This window comes from Myotis myotis, unplaced genomic scaffold, assembly GCF_014108235.1.
Source record: "Myotis myotis isolate mMyoMyo1 unplaced genomic scaffold, mMyoMyo1.p scaffold_m19_p_1, whole genome shotgun sequence".
NCBI lineage: Eukaryota > Metazoa > Chordata > Mammalia > Chiroptera > Vespertilionidae > Myotis > Myotis myotis.
This window is the reverse complement of record NW_023416313.1, coordinates 71,549,943-71,562,304: the sequence shown is the minus strand read 5'-3', so window position 1 is coordinate 71,562,304 and position 12,362 is coordinate 71,549,943. Positions and strand designations below refer to the sequence as shown.

General features: G+C 41.2%; 1 protein-coding gene across 10 annotated transcripts in view; it reads right to left on the bottom strand.

The window, feature by feature from the left end:
• Positions 1 to 12,362, bottom strand: part of NFKB1 (nuclear factor kappa B subunit 1) — a 133,661-nt gene that overhangs the window by 108,788 nt on the left and 12,511 nt on the right. For 6 of the 10 annotated variants that reach the window (XR_004972901.1, XR_004972905.1, XR_004972906.1 and 3 more), the window contains exon 2: positions 3,356 to 3,401. Coding sequence is in view for 5 of the 10 variants with exons in the window: in XM_036340953.1 (XP_036196846.1) it covers positions 3,356 to 3,394 (39 nt within the window). In the remaining 5 variants the exon portion in view is untranslated. Of the gene's footprint in view, positions 1 to 1,377; positions 1,600 to 3,355; positions 3,402 to 5,183; positions 5,495 to 12,362 lie in introns of those variants that run through there. The other 4 variants (XM_036340897.1, XM_036340888.1, XM_036340916.1 and 1 more) reach the window with 4 other exon arrangements.

Genomic DNA, 12,362 nt, shown 5'->3' with positions numbered 1-12,362 from the left:
TGTTTAAATAAAGGACACTTCATATTCAGTTGTGAGGTATGCAAATTTCCAATTGAAGAATGATAAATGTGCTTCACTTCACGGCTTAAGAGTCAAGTTCATCTATCTTTTCATCATTTGCTGGAAAGGAAATACAAGAATAAAAAAACCTGCTATTGTAAAAGCAGGCCCCAACTTGCAGAGTATCAGCAGAAAAGATGACCAAGCAGAAAAAAATCTGTCTGATGGTCCTGCAGGCGGCTAGGTAACGAGGTGCAGGGCAAACACACCCTTCCGAGGGGAGAGACACACTCCACCTCCAAGAAGGGAGCAGCTGTGATGGGCAGCAGCTTGCTGTGTGGATTAGGTCAGAGGTGGAGTGCAAATTCCAGGATAAGCTACAGCATGGAGGCTATCTCACTGAGGACAAGGAAACTTCAGGAAATCTATGCCAGCAAGTTTGAGACAAGGGAAAAAAAACCCAAATTTCAAGGAACTTTCCCCTCAAAATTTGAAATATCAGAACACGCCCCACCCCTGTTGCTGATGATCACAAAAATGCCTACATAAGACAAACTTTCGAAATGAATGTTTTCAGCAGATTTTACTCTTGTGTGGCATAAAGGACTATCTCTTGTTGATAAGATTTCCTGCATGTAAACAGGATGGTCTAAAACCAAGAAGAAACAACTCTAATGCTGGTTAGACTTTGCCTTTAATTGTTAGAGACGGCATATTAAAAATGAAAGGTAAAACATCGGTTTTTGATAATATGAGTAGCCAAATGTCTTTCATGCTGAAACAAGGAAAGTGTACCTGGATTTATCCTCTGTCACCGTTTTTACAATAAAGTTCAAAAGGGGCATCTTATGGGGAAAAGCACTGCATACTTGTTCTTTCTAAATCAATCAGAACATTACCAAGAGAAATGAATGCTAGATAGGTCTATTTTATTTTAAAAGCAAAAACTAGCCCAGCTGGCGTGGCTCAGTGGTTGAGCGTAGACCTATGAACCAGGAGATCACAGTTACATTCTGGTCAGGACACATGCCCGGGTTGCGGGCTCAGTCCCCTGTGGGGGGCATGCAGGAGGCAGCTGATCAATGATTCTCTCTCATCATTGATGTGTCTATCTCTCCCTCTTCTTTCCTCTCTGAAATCAAAACACATATATTTTTAAAAAGCAATCCTAGACTTGTTGAAAGTATTTCACTTTTGGTTTTATTTTTCTGACTGATTGTTTGCGTGTGTAAATTTGGAAAATCCACTTTTCAGGTGGTTGCCACTAAATATTAGGTGTGAAATGATTACGAATCCTGGCCCAGGGTGTCCGGTGGCCATGTTCCCTCTCGGTGTCTAGCCTAGCTAACTACATCTTCCAAGTGAACCTCAGCTTACCTGGACTTCATTGGGAAAGTGCACGAGGTAGCACAGTGAGCCCTCTCAACACTTCTGCCCCACTCTGTGCAGACGATTACAGTATTTATCACCACAGGAAGCTATTTATGTCACTGTCTCTCCTGTTGGAATCGCAGCTGCTGAAGTTAGGGTCTATGCATCACTTATTTTTGTACCACCTCCTTAGCTTATGTTCTGCTACCTAGGAATGCCTGAATAAATAACTTGATGAATGACTAAACCTCTGTAGTTTATGTAATTCTTAAAATCATTACATTAAAACTTTAATGTTGCCAGTGTAATTACCCTAGAGTCCGAAATTGCTTTCAAACGGTTCATTTAACGTCTATGAAATGTAGATATAAATATTTAAAAGATATACATAAATAAAGTTATTAATAATCAACAAAGATTTGATAGACTATTCAACACTTCTATGGGCTTCAAATTTTTCAAGTAAAAAACTAGGAGAAAGAGAAAAAAAGGACACTGGCATCTCTTCATAATTGCTGATATAATGAAGTTTTACGCTCCCAAAGCGCAGTCACTGCCATTAAGTCTTTCAACACCCCTGCCAGTGTGGGGTTAGCATTCCTATTTTGCAAAGGAGAAAAGTGAGGATCAGAGGGTGCTAAATGATTCCTCGAGGCTTTTTGTTTTTGTTTTTACTTTTCTTTGTTAATCCTAACCTAAGGATATTTTCCCCATTGCTTTTCCGAGAGAACGGAAGGGAGGGAGTGAGGGAGGAGAGAGAGAGGGAGAGAAACATCAATGAGAGAGAGACACATTGACTGGTTGCCTTCCACAAGGGCCCTGACCAGGGGTGGGGAGCAAACCCACACCACGGTATGTACCCTTGACTGGGAATCAAACCCATGACCCTTTGGTGCACTGGCCAACGCTCTTAACCATTGAGCAACACCAGCCAGGGCTTATTTATCAAGTTTTAAGGGCTCATTAGTAGCAGCCAACACTTACACAGAGACCTTCAACTTCTAAGTCCAAGAGATCTTTTCACTATACCAGCCTGCCTTCTCATTTGATGAGTTTTGAATAAATACTGTGTGTTCCCCTTGTACCTGTGACTTTACTTGAAAGTAGCATCTTTGCAGATTATAATCAAGTTGAGATCTAGTCATACTAAAGGGTGGGCCCTAAATCCAATGACTGGTGCCTTTATAAGAGAAAAGGAAGGGCCCTAGACAGTTTGGCTCAGTGGATAGAGCATCATCCTGAAGACTGAAGGGTCCTGGGTTTGATTCTGACCAAGGGCATATGCCCAGGTTGTAGGCTTGATCCCCAGAGGAGGGTGTGCAGGAAGCAACTGATCAATGATTCTCTCTCATCATTGATGCTTCTCTCTCTCTCTCTCTCCCTCTCTGAAATCAATAAAAATACATTTTAAAATAAAAAGAGAGAAAAGGAAGGGAAATTTGGATACAGAGAAATGAGAGATACACGGGGAAGGCAGCCATGTGCTGGAGTGATACAGTTACAAGCTAAGGAATGTCAGGATTGCTGGTCACTACCAGGGGCTCGCGGGGGGCGAAGGCGGGGGGGGGAATGAGCAGATTCTCCTTCAGAACTTCTGGAAGTAACCGACCCTGTCATCATCTTGACTTTAGGCTTGTAGCTTCCCAGAAATGTCCGAGAATACATTTCTGTTGTTTTAAGCCACCCGGTTTGTGGTCATTTGTTACCGCAGCCCCAGGACACTAATACAGTAGTTATTATTTGCCCTGTAGCATACATAGTTTTTATGCAGCAGTTGTGTGTGATAACGGAGTTTAAGTTACTCATTTAAAGACATATCCTCCCTGACCTTCCATGGAGGGAGAGGGAAACTGCAAAAACAATTTAAAGGAGAGTTTTACCAATTTTAGAGTTTGCCTAATTGTTACTATTGTTACTTCTGTATATTTTTAAATATGAATATACTTATAAAAAATGAGCAGTGAGATGATATTATAATACCTACTTGTTCATGCCCTCCCAAATATGGATCCTCTTCTGCCATTCTGGAGCTGTATAGCAAAGCAAAACAAAAGCAAACCGTAAGCCTGAAATGAACCTTAACAATTCCACCATGCAGAAGTAAACTATATTATGACAGGAAGACCAAATATAATCCTTTTTCAAAGACTTGAGGAGGAGGACACGGTGTAGTTCTTCGGGACCTAAATCTAACAGCAGAAAAATCGCTTCATCCAGGACTCAGCATTTATGTATACTCCAAAAACCCTTTGCCAGGCTCAGAACAGTGTTCTGGAGTTTGGCATAACTAATCTTCATCTTCCATATAAAAATCCTATTTGGATTCTTAGAGGCCATTTCTTTTTGCCACCATGTAGACATCAACGATTTAGTCTTAGCTCTTCGCGGAGGTTATTTGCTAACCCTGCATGAACTCTGTGATGGTGTTAGGGCTGCCTCCATGCCTTCTGTATTAGTGTATGCTGCTCCAGTGGAGAAGCTAAGGGGCAGTCACCCTGCTGAGAAAAGGGCATGGTCAGTGCATCAGGGCACCAGGGGAGGCTGCTACAGTGTGCTGTGCTGTGCTGTGCTGTCCGCCAGTGCGTCCCACTGCGGCAGGCATTTCCTGCCATTGTCAAAACGGCGCAGTAGTCCCCTTATCCACGGTTCACTTTACGCAGTTCCAGTTACCCGCCGTTAAAAATGTTAAATGGAAAATTCCCCAAATAAACAATTCACGAGCTTTAAAATGTGTGCCTTTCTGAATAGCACAATGAAACCGCCTGCCATCCACTCCGTCCCACCCGAGGTGTGAATCATCCCCCAGTCCAGTGTCTCCACGCTGTACACCCCACCCACCTGCTAGTCACCTCGGAGCCATTTTGGTGGTCAGATCGACTGTCACAGCATCACAGCGCTTGCGTTCAAGTGACTCTTATCTTACTTAATAATGGCCCAAAGTGCAAGTAGTGATGCTGGCAATTCGGATATGCCAAAAAGAAGCCATAAAGTACTTCCTTTAAGTTAAAAGGCGAGAACAGCTCAATAGGATATTTTGAGAGTTAGAGACCACACTCACATAACTGTTGTTACAATTTATTGTCTTACTTTTTCCATGACGTTATTAGTTATTGTTAATTTCTTACTGGGCAATATTTATTCATTAAACTTTACCATATGTATGTATGTATAGGAAATATCTAATATTGAGGGTTTGGCACTATCTTTGGTTTCAGGCACTTACTAGGGGTCTTGGAACGAATCCCCCCTGGATGAGAGGGGACTACTGTATAAGAACACTGTAATATTAAAACTTCAAAAGGAAGACATAAAAATACAAGCCCTTATTATCAAGGCTATATTCTCCAACTTAATCAACTGCAACCAGATATTGATACATTGCAAGCCTAGCAATCTTCTATTATCCAGAGGCCCTGAGAAAACCAAAGAACCATACTGCCAGATAAAAACAGTACCTAACGTCATATATCATACCGGATTTATTTCCTTAAGAAATTGCCTTGTATAGGTTAATTTTATTTAAATTTACTAAGCTCAAATTTTAGATGTAGTACATGAAAAATTAAAAGGTAAAAATATCACAGGCTGAAAGCAAACCCTAATTCCTTGGTGCAAAGTTTCCCCTACCCCACAAATGAAGTGTATAACGCAATCAAGGGTACTTGGGACTGGGCTGGAAATGGTAGCTGCCTGCCAGAATCTGTTCTCTCCTTTTCCACAGCGCAGAACTGCAACTGGAAGTGTGACTGCTCAGCTGGAGTGGGCCCCACACTTCCTGGGAGTCAGGGATGGCCGTCTGATGGCATGCTCACCAGGGGGATGTCAGAACTACTGTGTGTCACTGCCAGGTCTGGGCTTAACATCCTTCCTCCATGTTTTTGTTTTTTCTCTTTCCCGTTGGCTAAAACCTAGACGCGGAGAGGACAGAGCTTCTACCACACAGGCGACGATGAATGGCAGGCGGCTAATACCACAGGTGATGGGAGAAGGAAACTTCTTTGTTCTTGAACCTAGTGTATTGATGGATCTACTTGTTAAAACAGTTTAGCCCTCACCCTCATGAATACATCGCCCAATACTTCAATAAGGACAAAAACCATCCAAAGAAGACCCTAACATGCAATGAAATCCTCTAGATTTTGGCTAGGGCCCTGTGTGACTGGTGAGAGGGGAGCCTCGAGAGGGTGCCTCGTGGGGCACGGGATGGGTCCAACTTCACCACCCAGGGGAGGGAAGCTCTCAGCCCCAGAGAACAAGAAGGCCATGCAGATTTGCAAGAAAGTATTTGTCTAAAACAAATTACTGCTTGACGTGTACAAACAGCTGTACTCAATTAGACAAGCAGTCAAAAGGGGGGGAACTGACTTGACACAATAGAGAGGAATTAAGTCATTCAAAATTCAAGAGTGTAGCCATTGCTGAGGGGGTGACTGGATATACAACTAAACTCACTGCGGTCTGTTTCTTCATCTGCAAAATCAGAGACTTTGATGGGTTGGACTTTTGAGAAGAACTCAGAATGTTAGTGAGCTAATCAATGTTTATTCAAAGAACACATCATCTACATCATAATTCTTTTTGTAAACTTGGATTTTTAAATGCATTCAGTACATAACTATATTAAAGAATCATCAGCATAATTTTCAGTTATATAAAGAATACAAGGAAAACAGTATTACGACACAGTAGCAATACCAGTTACAACATTCCATATGAAAAATCCTTATTTTTAGAACACCACAGGAGCCCATTTCCAAAAATAATATTAAAACCCTTTATTTCTTTTGTCTCTAGGCTTTCTATTAATCTGGGCTGATCACTTGAATCCTCTCAAACAATCTTAGCCCACAGTCTTCAAAAGTAGGGGTAAGACTGTTGACTTGTAAAACTGACAGGACACGTTCAGTACCTCTACTACATTCAGTATATTTATAGTTTTAAACGTGTGGATGGTTTCCTGGCCTTGGAATGCGTGGATTCAATATGAAGCAACCCTCACCCTAATTAAAAAAAACCTCAACTAAATCTACCTTATTAGAACTGATGCAGGGCTATCATCATGATCACAACTGTAGTTAAAACCTTAATGAACCTAAATTGTAGGCACTGGACAAAATGCCCAATGAAATTCAGTCCTCCCTCCAACAAACTCCCCATGCACAAATGTGTGCCAAAAGATCACAGTTTTAAAAGCCCAACAGCAGCCCCAAAGATACTTGGGTGATGGTTAAACCTAAACTTTTACATACTTTGTAAGAGAGTTTAAGTTCACTGTGAAGAGCTGAGGTAACAGTAATCCTAGGGTGATGTCAATGTTAATTCATAATTCAAAACTAAATGTCAAAAGAAACCAAGACTTATTTGGAAAGGATGAATCACTGAGTAGTATTTGCATTAATTATAAAAGCAGGTTTTATTTCAAAAATTTGAGCTTACAACAAGCCCTTGGAAATGAAGGGCTAGGAAAGGCCAGGGAAAGCCCCTTCTGCACCCCTGTTCCCCTGCCCTTCCTCTCACTTTTCCTTTGCTCAGTTCTGTGCTTTTGAGGAAGGACCTTGAAACAGAAAGGGAGGTACTGGGCTGACTGCTGAGAAGACACTGCTGAACTCTGCATCTCCCTCCCCAACGGTGAGGTTTGAAGAAAAATTTTCACACCATGGAAAGAAAAATAGAAAATGTAGCTGCCTGGCAACATATAAAACATCTTCTCCTGTGACTTGCTTGTATTTCCCAGGTGAGAAGCAGCATGTTATAACTAAGCTCTGAACATGGGGTGAATTCTACGTGCAATGCCTAATGAGTCATTTTCTGCACATATGTGACAACCCCACGTCTGACATCTAAGGCCAGCAGAAGGAAGTCTTAGTGGAGGCAGCAAGACCAAGGCCACAGGGGTGGACCATTAAGGATAGAGTTGGAGGCACTTTCATCCTTGTAACCGGCGGGCACTCCCCGGACTGTGGGACTTGGGCACAGAGCCCATGCCATCTTGAAGGGGAGAGTGGCCTCTTCTAGGAACTCATCAGGACCACCACCCAGACAAGCCTGGGACACTGCCCGGGACCCAGCAGCCACTCCAGCCAAAATCTTGCTGCCTCACCCACAGGCCCACGGACCCTGGGACTTCCACCTCCAAAGGTGCACCGCTTCCACAGCAGTAAGTGCAGCTCCCCCTTCCCCAGTGGCAGACCTCCAGGGCATCACATTCCAGCCATTTCAACACACGCAGACTTCCAGGGCACACCACTCCATAGGCAGCTTTTGGATGCTGCTGTGAACCCCTGCTGGGTGTGATTTTGAACAGACAAGGGCTCACTGCCCCACAGTAGAAATTCTGAATTCCCTCTTCCTGAATAACTGCCCACAGACAACCCAGTTACGCATCTTTAGCGTCAGGACCCCTCAGAGTGCGTCAGAGCTCTGCGCCAGCAAACTCACCACCACAGTCCTGCATTTCCAAGGAGCAGGCACCCAGAGCCCATCTATCCACAAGGTGCTGAGGAGCCACTGTGAGCCCCCACTAGGTGCGATCTTGGACAAACAGGGACGCACTCCCTCGGCAGTAGAAATTCTGAATTCACTCACCCTGGATACCTGCCCACAGACACCTCAATTACGTGCCAGGGCCCTTCAGAGTGCTTCAGTATTCTACGCTGGCAAACACACCCCTGGTGCCCCTGTGAGCTGCCACTGTGAGCACACACCTATCCACCACAGGTGCAGCAGCAAAAACTGAGTCTGCCCACCACACAGCTGCAGAACTCTGGCCACTACAGTTGTATGCTTTTCCATGCCACTGTGAGTCCCCACTGGGCATGTGCGACTTCAACCAAAGGCGTAAGACAGCAAAAATTGGGACACCCTCCCTCCACGGCTGCTGCTGACTTCTAGACACTGCAGTTGCACATTTCCAGCTTACAGGCCTACATCAAGAGAACCCAAATAGCTCAAGTAGGGAGCTATGCTAGATTACCAAGCCCAGGAGACCTGAGAGATCACACCAGTAGCACCATCCCCAAAAGAACCTGGGTAGCAAAACAATCGGATCTACAATTAAAACATTACAGCAAAACATGGGAAGGCAAAAAAGCAATCCACAAAGGAAAGAAAAATAGGAATCACCAGAAAGGGAGTTAAATGAAACTGAGGCTAGCAACATATCAGAGACAGAATTCAGACTAATGGTTATGAGGATGCTCAAACAGCTAGATGACAAATACACACAACTCAATGACAAATACACACAACTCAATGAGGATTATAAGGAGCTGAATGAGAATATCACCAACATGAAAAGGAACCAAGAGGAGATGAAGAATGACATAGTTGCAATAAAGAACACAATGGAAGGCTTAAACAGTAGACTACAAGAGGCTGAGGACTGCATCAGCGAATTAGAAGACAAGGTAGGAAAAAACACACAAACACAGCAACTGGAAAGAAGATTTAAAAAGCAAGAGGAGAGCCTAAGGGAGCTTTGGGACAACACAAAACGAAGCAATATTTGCATAATAGGGGTACCGGAAGGAGAGGAAGAGAAGCAAGGAATAGAAAACCTCTTTGAAGAAATACTGACAGAAAACTTCCTTCATATTGGCAAGAAAAATACTATGCAAGTCCAAGAAGCACATAGAGCCCCAAACAAGATGAACCCAAAAAGGCCGACACCAAGACACATCATAATTAAATTGGCAAACACCAACGACAAAGTAAGAATCTTAAAGGCTGCTAGAGAGAGACAGAAAATTACTTACAAGGGAGCTCCTATTAGAATATCAACTGATTTTTCAACAGAAACACACCAACCCAAAAGGGAATGAAATGAAATATACAAAGTGATACAAAGCAAGGGAATGAATCCAAGAATACTATACCCAGCAAGGCTATCGTTCAAAATTAAAGGTGGAATCAGTAGCTTCACAGACAAAAAAGGGCTAAGAGAGCTTATTACTACCAAGCCAGCAATGCAAGAAATGCTAAAGGGACTGCTATAAAAAGAAGAAACAGAAAGGTAAGAAGAAACACAAATATTAAGAATAAAAATGACAACAAACAAGTACTTACCAATAATAACATTAAATGTAAATGGATTAAATGCACCAATCAAAAGACATATGGTAGCTGAATGGATAAGAAAACATGACCCATATATTTGCTGTCTGCAAGAGACCCACCTCAGAACCAAGGATTCACACAGACTGAGAGTGAAGGGATGGAAAAAAATGTTTCAGGCAAATGGAACCGCGAAAAAACCTGGGGTTACGATACTTATATCTGACAAAATAGACCTCAAAGTAAAGGCCATAACAAGAGATAAGGAAGGCCACTACATAATACTAAAGGGAGCAATTCAACAAGAAGATATAACTGTGGTAAACAGATATGCACCCAATACAGGAGCACCCAAATACATAAAACAACTCCTGGAAGATATCAAGGGAGAGATCGATAGCAATACAATCATAGTAGGGGACTTTAATACCCCATTGACACCACTGGATAAATCCTCTAAACAAAAAATCAGCAAAGAAACAGCAATCCTAAATGACTCACTAGATCAGATAGACTTAATTGACATCTTCAGAATATTTCACCCCAAAGCTACAGAATGTACAAAGATACATTCTTCTCCAGTGCACATGGGACATTTTCAAAGACAGGCCACAAATTAGGACACAGACAAAGTCTCTTCAAATTCAAGAGGATAGAAATCATAATAAGCATCTTCTCAGATCACAATGACATAAAACTAGAAATCAACTACAATAAAAAACAATGAAAAAAAATCAAACACTTGGAGGCTAAATAGCATGCTATTAAATAATGACTGGGTTACCAGAGAGATCAAAGAAGAAATAAAAAGTATCTTGGAAACAAATGACTATGAACACACAATAATCCAAAATCTATGGGACACAATGAAAGCAGTCCTGAGAGGGAAGTTCATAGCTTTACAGGCCTACCTCAAAAAAACAAGAAAAACAGGTAATAAATTATCTAACCTTGCAACTTAAAGAATTAGAAAGAGAGCAACTGGATTTTTCCAAAAGCCCACAGTATCCAGAAGGAAGGAAATAATAAAGATTAGAGCAGAAATAAAGGACATAGAGGCCAAAAAATACAATACAAAAGATCAATGAAACCAAGAGCTGGTTCTTTGAAAGGATAAACAAGATTGATGAACCTCTTGCCAGGCTCACCAAGAAACAAAGAGAGAGGACCCAAATAAACAAAATCAGAAATGAAAGAGGTGAAGTAATAACTGACCCTATTGATATACAAAGGATTGTAAAAAAAAAAAAAAAAAAAATACTACGAACTCTACTCCAAAAAACTGGACAACCTCAACGAAATGGACACATTCCTAGAAAAATACAAGTATCCAAAACTCAATCAGAAAGAATCAAAAAACCTGAATAGGCCGATAACTACTGATGAAATTGAAACAGTAATCAAAAAGCTTCCAGCAAACAAAAGCCCTGGACCAAATGGCTTCACAGGGGAGTTTTACCGAACATCCAAAGAAGAACTAAAGCCAATTCTTCTCAGACTATTCCAAAAAATTCAAGAGGCAGGCACACTTCCAGTGTTTCATCCTACTTAAACCTTCATTGTCTCACCTCTGAATGACAAAAATAACCTCCCTACTGTTCTCCCTTCCTGTGGTGTTACTTTTTCCTTAGAATTATTTTAATTGCCATATTACTTACAAGATAATCAAAAGCCCAAAACCACTCAGCATATTAATTAATATATTAAATCATATAATAAACATCTACTATAATTATATACTAACCATACCCTCTACTATAAGCAGACTGGTTATTCAAAAATACCTTGGTCATTTCCATCTTGTATATTTGTTGAAAGTATGTCCTACATTCTGAAATGCCAAATTTCCTACTTAAATACTACTGGTTCCTCAAGCCTCTGCTCAAATCCCACCTCTGCCAAGAACCCTATATTTCCCCTGTAACCTATAGCTCTGTAGTCCACATAAAGGCTATCACATTTAAGTATATTGGTGATTTTACAGTTGACAAGATACCGTTTTACAGAAATTTAACTTTATCTCTATATTTACATCTTCTTAAGTGTATATAAATGTCTAAGAGTAGACATGATGGTTTCTTTTTTTGTATTTCCAAATCAGTAAACATTAAGTACTTTTTAAAAAGTTGTTGCTTGATTAATTTTATTTTTTAAATTGTTTTAAATTTATTTTAGAGAGGAAGAGAGAGAGACACACTGATTTGTTGTTCCACTTATTTATGCATTCACTGGTTGCTTCTTGTATGTGACCTAATCAGAGATTAAGCCCACAACCTTGTCGTATTGGGACAGTGCTCTAACCAATTGAGCAATCCAGCCAAGGCAACATTTAAATACTTTTTAATTAATATTGCATTAATAACAAGAAATACTACAATTTCATATTTGTCAAAATGTGAACTTCTGGTTTTAGTCATGACAGAGTAACAGTTAATGAACTTGCCTTTTAGCCACACTCAACCATAAAACTATACAAAATAATTGAAGCAATAATCTACAACAGAGGACAAAAACAGCATAGGGCTGAACACCATAAGAGAATGGAAACACTTGAGGTGAGCTCCAAATCCACTTTTGATTGAGAGCATGTTCCAAACCATGACACAAGGAAGTAGAGCACCAGGAGAGAAACAATCTCACCAGGCAGAGTATCAGAAAGGTTGGGTTCACATAGAAAAAGAGGCTTAGAAATTTGCAGGGGGAAACCTCTAGTCCTTAGCCAAATATTAAGCCATGCTTGTGTAGGACAAGACTCTGCAAAGCCTACTAGAAAACAGATTCTTGGGATCTAAGAGCTGAATAAAAATTCCAGAAGTTCCTGGAACTTCTGAGAGACACTGAAGTTCCAATTTTCCAAGGTGAAGAGACATCAATGAACAGCCTGAGCATTCAGTTGTGATTCCAGAAGGACCATGCAATGGGATTAAGGGATATACCCT